Here is a 13,817-nt window from a genome sequence, read left to right as displayed (position 1 = left end):
TACTTCTTAATTATCTCTCTTTTCTAAAGGTATTTTTATCTATTGCTATACACTTAATATTATTTCTCTCTACATTGACGCTGGTAACTATGAAATAAAATCGGTGATGTAGCTCGTCTCTGTGGAATGTCTTCACTGGCATGCTACCTTCGCCTCTATCTTCATAACACACCTTCGCCTCTATCTTCATAACACAACTTCGCAGGCTCAGTACCCACCTGGGGAGGGACAATGGCTAAGAGCGCCCCCCGCCCGGGGTCAAACCTCACACTACCTGTTCTGTGTGCCCTTGAGCCTAAGTCTGTTTTCCGTTTTATCTGTGAGATGGGAAGAATAATAGTTCCTCCCTTGGGGGTCGTCCTGAGGACAGGACTTGAGTAAGCACCTGGTTCACATGGGGCTTATTACCAGGGGTTAGACGGAGCATGTCTCTCTCCTGGGGGCACATCTCATAGAAGAACACAGTCCTTGCCGACCCCCTTCTTGCCTCAATCTCAACCAAGAATGGCCCAGCCAAAATTCAAAACCCCGCATCACTGCTGCCCGGCCAAGGCCAAACCTGCGTCAGCCAAATGCAGCTCGTCCTGAGTAATTATCCTCCGCATAAGGACGTGTGGCTGTTCACTTACTAATTCAGATCCAAGATGACTCTTAGGCTTCTATCACCTCATTTCATTAATCCAAATTTACTTTAAAGTTTATTTTCTGAAAGCATCTCCAAGGCTTATAATATCAGTAGAAATCTTGTATTAATGAGGCCAAATTTGAGAGTATTATTATCGCTATCTTTCTTCAAAAGAATTTTTTTATTACATATTAACTGTATACCAGACTAAGGGTGAGGTGCTCAGCAAGTATCTTAACTTGTAAAATGCTTTGAGGTGGGTGTTATTTTCACCCATTTTACAGATAAGGAAACTGAGCCGGAGAGAGGCTAAAAGTCTTTCTTTGCAATGTCACATCGCTGGAAAGCTAGTGGCAGATGGGATGCAAGCTTAAGCTTGTCTGACTCCTGCTCTTGGACATTCCCTCCCAAATCCGCCCTCTGGAAGAGGACTGCATCTCTCGGGCCCCACCTGGTCCCACGTGGGCTCACATACGCTGGCCTCTCATTTCCCACAGTCACTTGGAATTCCGATATCATGAGTTAGAAAGCGCCAGTGTATGAAAGTGTTGGTGGGTCCAGAACATCGGCTCTGTGTATGAAGGATGGAGTATTTATCACCTGCAATCATTCTTCACATTGAACCCCTGCCACACTGATTGCCAGCTGGAACATAATATGGATCTATCCAATGACAGCAGTACACTTATATCACACAAATATTTTACATAAAATTTGTGTACTTCTTCTATCAATTCATCCCATTACAAGTAATAACCTAAAATTGAGATTCTTGGGACTTCCCTGGTGGCATTGTGGTTAAGAATCCGCCTGCTAATGCAGGGGACATGGGTTCGAACCCTGGTCTGGGAAGAGTCCACATGCCGCGGAGCAACTAAGCCCGTGCTCCACAACTACTGAGCCTGTGCTCTAGAGCCTGGGAGCCACAACTACTGAGCCCGCATGTCACAACTACTGAAGCCTGCATGCCTAGAGCCCACGCTCTGTAACAAGAGAAGCCACCGCAATGAGAAGCCCGTACAACACAACGAAGAGTAGCCCCCACTTGCTGCAACTAGAGAAGGCCTGTATGCGCAGCAAAGAAGACCCAACGCAGCCAAAAATAAAAAGATTAATTAATTAAAACAAGAATAAAATTGAAATTCTTCTCTCTTCCATCTTATTTTTCTCCCAGATATTTTATCCTTTTCTGAATAGAGAACACCTTGAAAAAAAGATGAATGGATCAATTCATCAGTAGGACATGCAATCTACTTATTATCCCAGATAACTATATTTACTTACAATGTACCCCCATCCATTTCTAAAAATTATTTGAGGTGACTCATGGTAACAAATACACAGATGCCAAGTTCATTAAGACAAATTAAAAAAATTAAAGACTGCAGAGATGGAGAGGAACATATGGTATAGTCAGCCAAGTGAGACCCTCACAAGAGTGTTACGTCCAGTGGAGATTAATTGTGACAGTATCAGTCATTACATCTGCCATTTGTTAGCACATCCTCTGTTTCACTTGCTTTATATACACTATTTCATTAAAGCCACCCAACCAGTCTCCTGGCAGGTATTATGGTCCCTGGTTTCAAGACAGAGTGACAGTCCAGGGGTTACGGTAATTTGCCCAACGTCCCAACTTCCGCAGGCCCCGGGAATACTCTGATGGCCTTCCTGGCCTGGTCTGGTCTGAGAAGCTGGCACTGCCTCCTCTGGCCACACAGCAGCTCTGTCCAGCACGTCCAGCACTTCCCAAGCCTGTCTCTGAGCAGCACGTCCTCCCCGCACTCAAACAAGCCTCCATTGCCCTGAGCAAGCCTTGGTCTAGTCCTTAGCCCACTGACCAGCCACAGCCTGAGCTTCTGGACTGAATGTACTCTCCCCAAATTCATATGTTGAAATACAAGCCTCTAGGGGAATTCCCTGGTGGTCCAATGGTGGACTCCACATTTTTCACTGCCGAGGGCACAGGTTCAATCCCTGGTAGGGGAACTGAGATCCCACAAGCAGCACGGTGCAGTTAAAGAAAAAAAAAAAAAAAAAGAAATACGTCCAAGCCTCAAATGTGGTACTATTAGGAGGAGGGACCTGTGGGGTGATAAGTTCATGAGGATGGAGCCCTTAGGAATGGAATTAGTGTCCGTATAAAAGAGACCCCAGAGAGCTCCCTCACCCCTTCCTCCATGTAAGGATATGAGAAAAACGGCTGTCTGCAACCCAGAAGAGGGCCCTAACCTGACCATGATGGCACCCTGAGCACTTATGTACAGCCTCCAGAACTGTGAGAAATAAATTTCTGTTGTTAAGTTACCCAGTCTGTAGTATTCTATAACGGCAGCCCAAACTGACTAAAACACGTGCCAATGCATCCTCCTTTCCATCGGGCCACCAGCTTTCCACAGCTGCCCCTGGGTGACTTGTGTATTGGGAGGACCCAGTGAACATGCACTGAGTAACTGAATGAATCGCTAAGCGAGGGAAAGATGAATGGATGACTGGAGAAGCCACAGGATCACACCCCTGGATCCACACCCACGTGTGCCAGCGTCTCTAAGGTTCAGGCTCTTTTCTCTGTACCCTGGCCCCTTGGCATGCTGTGACCTCTCGGGCTGTACACAAATACGCCAGAGCTCTGAGTGCATTGCACAGTCTCAGGCCACTGTCCATTCTAGATTCCCTGGGGACCTGTCTCCTGCAGCTGTGTGTTGCTGCAGCCCTGCCCTCCCTTTGCCACCATCTCCACATTTTGCAGAGGCTCCTCGGCAGCAGAAAAGTCTAGCCACTGCAGTTCCAGAAGGCTGGACGTGCCCTGGTGCCCTGACACCTACAACAACGTCATATCTTGCTAAAGCACTGCTAGCCACTCCAAAGGGAAGGCCACGGGGTTTAGAGCTGTGGGACTCGAGGGACATTGTTCCAGCTAATGATTAAGAACTCTCCAGACAATAGGGGCTTCTTAGACAATGGGTGAATTTCCAGGATGTCCGGCCCCCTTCCGAGGAGGGAGATAACAAAATGTAAAAAAGGTGTCTGTCAAAGACCAATCAGGCAGCTGGGGAGAAGGAGGGAGATAACAAAATGTAAAAAAGGTGTCTGTCAAAGACCAATCAGGCAGCTGGGGACAAGTTCCCTCTCTGGTCCGAGCCTAAGCCGGGACCAATCAGCAGGAGAACACAACCAAATCTATAATTTACATACGGGGAAGTGGGAACCTATAAAACTGACATATTCGCGCCCAAAAGGGTTCCTTCTTCGACCTCCTGCGTGAGGACCAAGGAACCCCGGTGCACCGGCCTTCAATAAACCTCTTGCGTTTTGCATCGACTTCCGACTCTTGTTGTTTCCTGGGCGAGTCGAAACTCCTAGGAGACCGCGCAGGTCTAACATTTGGGGGCTCGTCCGGGATTCCACTCGCCCCGGACCACAAGAACACCGGGAGTTGGAGGTACCAGGTAAGCTCGAGCTTGATTGTCTGTTTGTCCCTTGTTCTTTGTGGGCCATTATCGGAGGAAAGCCGTAAGAATCGGCTTATTATGGAATCTGTATAGGACCTCTGGCTAGGCAGACGTGCTAATAGCCGGCGTCCATGAGCCCTAGGGGACGCCCTAGTGGCTCATCTGGAAGGAGAGGCAAACTCTGTCTCCCCTTCACTCGGTTTCGGCAGTTCCCTTGGTGGTAACTGGCATCTGAAGAAGTTTCGGTTTTGAAGCGAGCTCGCGGTGGCCCATACGTATATGTGTTTCGTGGAGTTTTAACTGTTTCTGTATTGTGGTCTATTCTTCTTCTCTGACGGACGACAATGGGACAAACTATGACGACTCCTCTTTCCCTTACCCTAAGCTATTGGACCGAAGTTCGGGCCAGAGCCCATAATTTTTCGGTAGAGGTAAAGAAAGGAAAGTGGCAGACTTTGTGTGCCTCTGAATGGCCAACATTTCAGATAGGATGGCCCCCCGAAGGATCCTTTTTATTAGACAAGATTAAGCTGCTGAAGTCTAAGATATTTAATATAGATCCCCACGGACATCCAGACCAAGTACCATATGTCTTGGTCTGGGAAGATTTAATTCTCTCCCCACCTCCGTGGGTCCGGCCCTTTGTTTCCTCAACAGGTACGTCCGCGCATACATCAGCAGCGTCGGAGATATTAGCCTTAAAGAAAAACCCCAACACGGAGAAGCTACCCGACGCCCCGGATCTACCGAAGGCGATTTATCCTGACCCGCAGTCCGATTTGCTTCTTTTGGATTCCCCACCCCCTTATCCTCCGGCCCCGAATCCCCTACCACCTAGAGGACCCCCAGCTCCACTGCCCTCGGCACCAAGGGAACCATCCATGATGGAAGAAGAAAGGGGTCCCTCAGTGGGCACTAGGAGCCGGAGGGCTATCTCCCCGGACTCCACTGCCCTACCTCTTAGAGAATATGGCCCCCGCGATGGCCAAGGGAATAGACCTCTCCAATATTGGCCCTTTTCCTCTGCAGATCTTTATAATTGGAAAATGCATAACCCAACTTTTTCCGAAAATCCACAGGCCCTTACCGCTTTAATAGAATCTCTTGTTTTCTCCCACCAGCCCACATGGGATGATTGTCAGCAGCTGCTCCAGACTCTCCTAACGACTGAGGAGAGGCAACGGGTTCTTTTGGAAGCCAGAAAAAATGTATTAGGCGCCAATGGGCAACCTACCCAGCTGCCTAATGAGATTGATGCTGGTTTCCCACTCGTCAGGCCAAACTGGGATTTCAATGCCCCGGAAGGTAGGGAGCGCCTGAAAATGTATCGCCAGGCTCTGGTGGCGGGTCTCCATGGAGCGGCCAGACGGCCCACTAATTTGGCTAAGGTAAGGGAAGTAACTCAGGGGCCCCAGGAATCGCCAACTGTGTTCCTGGAACGTTTAATGGAAGCCTTTAGACGCTTTACCCCTTATGATCCAACTTCGGAGGGACATAGGGCTACTATAGCGATGGCTTTCATAGATCAAGCGGCCCCTGATATTAAGAAGAAATTACAAAGGCTAGATGGCTTGCAGGGATTTTCGCTTCAGGAGTTAGTAAAAGAGGCAGATAAAGTATATAACAAAAGAGAAACAGAGGAAGAGAAGGAAGAAAGAAAGCAGAAAGAGCAGGAAGCCCGTGAAATAAGACGGGATAAGAGACAGGAGAGGAATTTAAGTAAGATACTGGCCACTGGTTGGAGGAAGAAATATAGGGGATAGAAGTAGGCAGGAAGGGCGAACGGCAGACAGAAGGCAGCCATTAGACAAGGACCAATGTGCCTACTGTAAAGAAAAAGGACATTGGGCGAGAGAATGCCCTAAGAAAAAGAATGGAGGAAGGCCAACCAAAAACAAAATCTTAACATTGAAAGAAGACGACTAGGAAAGTCAGGGCTCGAACCCTCTCCCCAAGCCCCGGGTAACTCTTAAAGTGGAGGGGGAACCTGTTCAATTTTTGGTAGATACCGGAGCCCAGCACTCCGTCCTTCTCCACTCAAAAGGTCCTATCTCAGCTAAAAGGTCATGGGTACAAGGAGCCACTGGGAATAAACAATATTCATGGACCACACGAAGGACAGTAGATCTTGGGATTGGACGAGTAACCCATTCATTTTTGATTATTCCGGAATGCCCCTATCCTTTGCTGGGAAGAGATTTACTCTCCAAAGTAGGGGCTCAAATCCACTTTCAGCCAGAAGGTCCCACCATAACTGATAATAAGGGAAGGTTACTTCAAATATTGACTATGAAATTAGAAGATGAATATAAATTATACGAGCAGCCTTCATCCTCACGAGTTAATGTTACTGATTGGGTAACTCGGTTCCCTCAAGCCTGGGCAGAAACTGCCTGAATGGGGATGGCCAAAAATCGGCCCCCGGTGCTAGTGGAACTCAAGGCAACTGCCACCCCAATAACAGTCCGTCAATACCCCATGAGTAGAGAAGCCAAAGACGGTATCCGTCCCCATATACAGAGGCTACTAGACTTGGGCATCTTAATAAGATGTCAATCAGCATGGAACACCCCTCTCCTGCCGGTAAAGAAACCAGGAACAAATGATTATCGGCCGGTGCAGGATCTACGAGAGGTAAACAAACGGGTGGCAGACCTCCACCCCACAGTTCCAAACCCTTACAACCTCCTGAGCACTCTTCCACTTCAACATACGTGGTATACTGTTTTGGACCTTAAAGATGTTTTTTTCTGTTTAAGACTCTCTCCCCTGAGCCAACCCTACTTTGCCTTCGAATGGAAAGATCCAACATCGGGAATGTCTGGTCAGCTGACATGGACACGGCTATCTCAGGGATTTAAGAACTCCCCGACCATCTTTGATGAAGCCCTCCATCAGGATTTGGCATTATACAGAGAATCAAATCCCCAGGTAACATTACTCCAATACGTTGATGATATTTTATTAGCTGCTGAGACCCAAGAAGATTGTATCAAGGGTACTGAAAAACTGTTAACGGAACTTGGAACCCTGGGATATAGAGCCTCAGCCAAGAAAGCACAAATATGCCAACAACAGGTCAGTTACCTGGGGTATCTATTAAAAGGGGGGCAAAGATGGCTCACGGAGAGCAGAAAGGATATGGTGGCCCAAATTCCGGCTCCCAAAAACGCCAGGCAGGTTAGAGAATTTTTGGGGACGGCCGGATTCTGTAGACTATGGATTCCAGGGTTTGCTAAGCTGGCAGCCCCATTGTACCCCCTAACCAAAAACAGCACTCCTTTCATTTGGGGCGATAAGGAACAACGGGCTTTTGACCAAATCAAACGAGCTTTACTTTCAGCTCCAGCCCTAGGACTGCCAGATGTAACCAAACCTTTTCATTTATATGTGGCCGAAAATAAGGGCATTGCAAAAGGAGTATTGACTCAGAAATTGGGTCCCTGGAATCGCCCAGTTGCTTATTTGTCAAAAAAATTGGACCCTGTGGCATCAGGATGGCCCACCTGTTTAAAGATAATCGCTGCAGTGGCCGTTCTAGTCAAAGATGCTGACAAACTAACTTTAGGACAAAATCTAACGATAACAGCTCCTCATGCCCTGGAAAATGTAGTCCGTCAACCACCGGATAGGTGGCTAACTAATGCCAGGATGACCCATTACCAAACCCTGTTGCTAAACTCAGATCGCATCAAGTTTGCTCCAGCCACAGGACTCAATCCAGCCACCTTGCTACCTGATCCTGACTTGGAAGGCTCCACCATCATACATGATTGTCAGGAAGTACTAGCCGCAGCACACGGCAGTAGGCCAGATCTGATGGACCTGCCCCTCCCTGATGCTGATTTCACCTGGTTCACGGATGGGAGCAGTTTCCTGGAGGAAGGTAAGCGTCGAACTGGGGCAGCCGTGGTAGACGGAAATCAAGTCATATGGGCAGCGGCGCTACCACAAGGGACCTCAGCCCAACGAGCTGAATTAATTGCCCTGACGAGGGCATTAGAGATGGCAGAGAATAAAAAAGTAAACATCTACACAGACAGTAGATATGCGTTTGCTACCGCTCATATCCACGGTGCCATTTACCAACAGAGAGGGCTACTAACTTCAGGTGGCAAAGAAATTAAAAACAAAGACGAAATCGTGGCTTTGTTGACTGCACTCATGCTTCCTACTAAAGTCAGTATCATCCACTGCCCTGGACATCAAAAAGGAAATACCCCAATAATTAGGGGAAATAATATGGCTGACCAAGTGGCCCGAGAAATAGCATCGGGAGAAGTCATTTTAGGACTGTCACATAAAGTTCCTGAAAAACCAGGCCGCGATGAAGAAATCATCCCGGCCACAACAAAAGGAACTTTGTCCCCTCAGCAAGCAGAATCCATGTTACAACAGATGCACAGATGGACACATTTGGGGACTAAAAAGATGGTAGCCTTGTTACAAAAAGCCGGGTACGAAACCCCTGGAATGACAAAATAGCTGAACAAATTGTGCAGGAATGCGTCCCATGTCAACAGGTAAATGCTCACAAAGGGAAACTTGAAACTGGAAAGAGACTCAGGGGGGACCGCCCAGGAACTTACTGGGAAGTGGACTTTACCGAAGTGCGTCCTGGAAGGTATGGTAATAAATACCTTTTAGTTTTTGTAGACACTTTTTCAGGATGGATAGAGGCTTTCCCAACAAAGAAAGAAACAGCTGCTGTAGTAGCCAAGAAGATTTTAGAAGAAATTTTTCCTCGATTTGGAGCATCAAAGGTAATAGGGTCTGATAATGGTCCAGCCTTCGTCGCCCAGGTAAGTCAGGATGTGGCCAGATATTTGGGGACTGATTGGAAATTACATTGTGCCTATAGACCCCAAAGTTTAGGTCAGGTAGAAAGAATGAATAGGACTCTAAAAGAGACCCTAACTAAATTGTCCTTGGAGACTGGCGGTACCGATTGGACGGTGCTCCTTCCTTTGGCCCTATTCCGGGTTAGAAATACACCTTCCCGATACCATCTTACTCCTTTTGAAATATTATATGGTGCCCCGCCTCCCCTCCTCACTTTAGGAAAAGAAATAAAACCTGATTGTCAAAATAACACTGACTTATATGCTAGGCTACTGGGACTCCAATTGGTCCAGAAAGAAATATGGTCCCAACTCGCCAAGGCCTACCAACCGGGAACACCGGGAGAAACTCATCCTTTCCAAGTCGGAGACTCCGTATACGTCCATCGGCATCGAACCCAGACGTTGGAACCTCGATGGAAAGGACCATACACCGTCCTCCTCACCAGCCCAACGGCCATAAAAGTGGACGGCATCGCTGCCTGGATCCATGCTTCACATGTGAAGGCTGCACCAGCGACGGCATCATCAGGATGGCGGGCCCAAAGAACCGACAACCCGCTCAAACTCAAGCTTCTACGAACCTAAGACTTATAATTTTGGTTTTACTGCCTTTACTGGCTGTAAGTGATTTTAGCCCTCACCTCCCCCAACGTTTAACTTGGCAGGTAATTTCTCAGACTGGAGATGTAACCTGGTCCATTAGTCATACTGCACCCCCCTGGACCTGGTGGCCAGATCTTTTTCCTGATGTTTGTAAATTGGCTATAGGAGCACCTTATTGGGATACAGAAGGTTGAGATTCCATGATTGGAATCAATAGTCACAAGAAAAAGGGGGGAATGTGGGACTCGAGGGACATTGTTCCAGCTAATGATTAAGAACTCTCCAGACAATAGGGGCTTCTTAGACAATGGGTGAATTTCCAGGATGTCCGGCCCCCTTCCGAGGAGGGAGATAACAAAATGTAAAAAAGGTGTCTGTCAAAGACCAATCAGGCAGCTGGGGAGAAGGAGGGAGATAACAAAATGTAAAAAAGGTGTCTGTCAAAGACCAATCAGGCAGCTGGGGACAAGTTCCCTCTCTGGTCCGAGCCTAAGCCGGGACCAATCAGCAGGAGAACACAACCAAATCTATAATTTACATACGGGGAAGTGGGAACCTATAAAACTGACATATTCGCGCCCAAAAGGGTTCCTTCTTCGACCTCCTGCGTGAGGACCAAGGAACCCCGGTGCACCGGCCTTCAATAAACCTCTTGCGTTTTGCATCGACTTCCGACTCTTGTTGTTTCCTGGGCGAGTCGAAACTCCTAGGAGACCGCGCAGGTCTAACAGAGCAGGACCAAACTCGACTGTCTCACAAGTTTCAGCCTCTGTCTTTGCCTTGGGAAGTAACAATGGAATATTCCATGAGAGTCACACGTGGCTTCCTTATAACGCCAGTTCAATATATTGTTTTGACGGAAACATCACAAATCCGTTTTGTGAAAATCCAATGATATTTGCACCCAAGAATTCAATACTAGGACATGAAACTCAGGGAAAGAAATAATCAAATTGTCCACCCAGAGTGGAGTTAAAACTGTCATAAACATTGATCCTTCATTGCAGGGAACAGAAATAATAAACAGTTGCTGAAATTGCATAGCTGCAGAGATTTCATTCTCTAATTGTCAAAAAGCATTAAACACCAACTATTTATTCTGCAGCAGAAGAAGGGAAAACAGACCTCAGTGCATCCCTTCACCAGAGGTTGTCCCTAATTGTCATGCATAGATTGCAACAGAGGTTACTGAGAAAAATTGTTTGCATTTATTAATCAAAAGGAGTCAAAGGCACACAAGATATCATCAAGGCTCCCTTGTGCTGGGGGTAGGCTGACAACTAACATTCCTGATGAAGTGTTTGCAGAGTGTTTGCAATCTGTTCAGAACCTTTTTTCTTTGCAGGTGCAAATCTTTCTATCTGAAACATCAAAGAAACAATTGAAAATTAAACATAGTAAACATCGCGATACAGGTTTCAATCTTCCATTCTTTTAAGACAATGGAAGAGGTATAATTAATTTCAAAGCAATGTTTGTGTTCCTTCAAAATTCATTTGTGCCCATTAGCATTTCATTAGTTGCGTGTTAAGCACCGTTGCTCCTCTCCCCCTCTCTTTTGCCCCTTTTGTTTTTTAAAAATTAGAAAGTTGAACTGCTCCCGAGATGTCTTTTACACCAAAGCATCCATGCATAGATTATCTTGCTCAGTCTGTTTGATCAGTAGAATAAGTCACAACTGCTTGGGTAAAGTCAGGCAGCAGAAAATAGATTAAGGGAGAAAGAATTCCTTTCTGGTGCTGGTAAGAACTTCAGAAGCAAATATAGCCTCACTAAATTTTGCTACTGAATAATGTATTTACTACACTCATGGTAGGTGCCTTTTAATATGTTGATTTTCTTAAATTGCTTCTCCACACCCTCACTCCCTTTAGTTTTAAACTCATCTCCGCGCAAGAAAACTAAATGAAAATACAACCAGCATATATTATTTTGTTTGACATCTAAATATTAAAAGTGTCTTTTTCATATTTTGTATTTAACCAATATCTGGCTTTTGGACATTACATTCAACTGGTGATACTTCCTGCATCATATGAGTTAGATACTAATAACCTTCTCCCTTAAGGTCTATTAATTTTATACATCCTGGACAGGAGACAGACTTTCTTAAACAGATGCAAGGTCACTCGCGTTAATAAAAATATAACCCTTTATTATGCTCCATAAAATGGCACAAGTTAACATGAATTCTGTGGTTATTAATATTTTTTAGTAAATAAGAATAACGTAGGCTTCCCTGGTGGCACAGTGGTTGAGGATCTGCCTGCCAACGCAGGGGACACGGGTCCGAGCCCTGGTCCGGGAAGATCCCACATGCCATGGAGCCTGCACTCTAGAGCCCTCATGCCACAACTACTAGGCCCACACGCCTGGAGCCCGTGCTCTGCAACGGGAGAAGCCCCTGCAATGAGAGGCCCGCGCAAGGCAATGAGGGGTGGCCCCTACTCGCCGCAACTAGGGAAAGCCCACGCGCGGCAACAAAGACCCAATGCAGCCAAAAATAAATAAATTTTTAAAATATTTTTTAAAAAAAGAATAACGCTTAAGGTTTTGATTGAACATATTTATTAAGAGATAACGTGTTACTCAGTTACTTTGTCCATTATTCAAGTATAATACATAATTACTCTATTTGTATTTAAAATTCTTAATTTGTGTAGCTCCAGTGGGTGGGGAATAGAATATCTGTTAACAAAAATTCAGCACGGGAGACCAAACAGGCCTTAACCCTAGTGGGTTGCCTCAACCCCTGCCTCCTGGGAGAGCTGTATTTGACGCTTGTTCTGTGAACGACTGGTGCAACAGGACAGGTTGTGACCCGCGGTCTATCTAATCAGTGCCAATTCCACAAGTATTTATCGAATGGCTACTGTGTGTCCAGTAACAGCCTTGTAACAAGCTGGGATTCCACAGCATTGAAATGTGCTCATGAATACCGTGCCCACCTGCTGTAGCACCCCTTTCCAAAAGTAAGACTGGACGAAAAGAAATTTATTTTTAAATTGTCCTTGACCATCACAGAGTCTTTTAGAAGCGCTGTAACCAGAAATTCATAAATATTTTACTTGGGTGACTTCAAAGCAATGATATAGGATGACTCTTGTGCCCCCTACTCAGTACTGAAAATGACTGGAGGAACTGATATGGCAAAGCACTCTACAAAGTGTTATCAAACTAAGAACAATCAAGATAGCCCATCGACTGCCTGGACAATCGGTCACAGGCTTGGAGACACAGCTGCACACATGCAGTTCCTTGACTTCATCTCAAGGAACTGAATTTGGGGATGTGCCGTTGTCTCTCCACTTGTGCCCCTCTGCTGGGCCAAGATACAGAGACCCTAACAACCACCAGCAGGGTTAGTTAGTTAGTTAGCCACGTGGTAGATTTGTAGTTAATCTCATCCCTAAGGGAGAGAGAAGGAAGGCTCAATTAGTGACTAGTCCACCTTGTCCTTGTTTTAAGTCTGGTCCGTTTCTTTGGGAAGAGAATGCTAACCAAATCTGAATGGGAATAAGCCAAGGTGTTCTGGTCGTTAAACCAGGATGAGAAGTTTCTGGCTTCTCTGCCCTTAGCAATTTTGAGGAGTTTTCTTTTTAAAAACTGGAAACAAGCTTTGAGTTTTCCCAGGAGTTGTGTGAAATGCCCTCTCTTCTTCTGTGGCCTCTGCTCTCCCTGCTGTGATCTTGAACATTAAACCCCACGACGTTCAAGTAGCATAAGGAAAAAGGAGAGGAAATCAGAATGGGCCTGAAGAAGATCACTTTTTTGAGAGCTCACTGTATCACTTTATTAAAACCTCTGACTAGGAGCAATATTAACTTCTCAGATAAGAAAAGCCAGGGTTCTACACAATCGCAGACAAACCTAAAGGAAAAACCTTCAGAAGAGCAATTTTCCATGCCGTGGGGCTCCCTTCAGGTGAGTGTCAGCCCCGTGTCCGGCAAGGCTGCCCCGGGGGTCCTCGCGCTCGCTCTGCGGGCTCCTCGGGCTCAGGGCGCTTACATCTTCAACCCATAGCGCGTTAAAACGCCTGACGAGGTCACTTGGAAATGCACCAGTTTAAAACTGTCAGCCTCTCTCAAGCAAGTAGTTATTAAAGAAGATACTCAAGCTCCCCAGTAATTTACTTGTTCAAGATGTCCCAGAGGCTGCGTTTTGATGCTGGAGACTGCAGGCAGAAAGCACAGATTAACAGCTGAAGCCTTGCTCTCCAGAGGGCTCACAGCTGGAAGGGCATTTACATCCTGTGAGCCTTCACAGACAAGAGGGTACGCAGGCTTCATGCGC

The 13,817-nt window shown here is 46.3% G+C and overlaps 1 protein-coding gene across 2 annotated transcripts; it reads left to right on the top strand.

The window, feature by feature from the left end:
* The first annotated feature begins 6,795 nt into the window (after positions 1-6,795).
* On the top strand, positions 6,796-9,382 carry LOC138414299 (uncharacterized). 2 transcript variants are annotated; one of them, XM_069541495.1, is made up of 2 exons: positions 6,796-8,840; positions 9,188-9,382. In XM_069541495.1, the coding sequence occupies exon 1, from the start codon at positions 6,895-6,897 to the stop codon at positions 8,560-8,562; it is 1,668 nt and encodes a 555-aa protein (XP_069397596.1). In that variant the 5' UTR covers positions 6,796-6,894; the 3' UTR covers positions 8,563-8,840; positions 9,188-9,382. The 2 variants fall into 2 exon arrangements, with proteins under 2 accessions (XP_069397596.1, XP_069397595.1); XM_069541494.1 differs by having other exon boundaries at positions 6,796-8,879.
* The last annotated feature ends 4,435 nt before the right edge of the window (positions 9,383-13,817 follow it).

This window comes from Delphinus delphis, chromosome 16 (genome assembly GCF_949987515.2).
Source record: "Delphinus delphis chromosome 16, mDelDel1.2, whole genome shotgun sequence".
NCBI classification, from domain to species: domain Eukaryota; kingdom Metazoa; phylum Chordata; class Mammalia; order Artiodactyla; family Delphinidae; genus Delphinus; species Delphinus delphis.
Note: the sequence above shows the minus strand (reverse complement) of the source record. Positions and strands in the feature narration are given on the sequence as shown.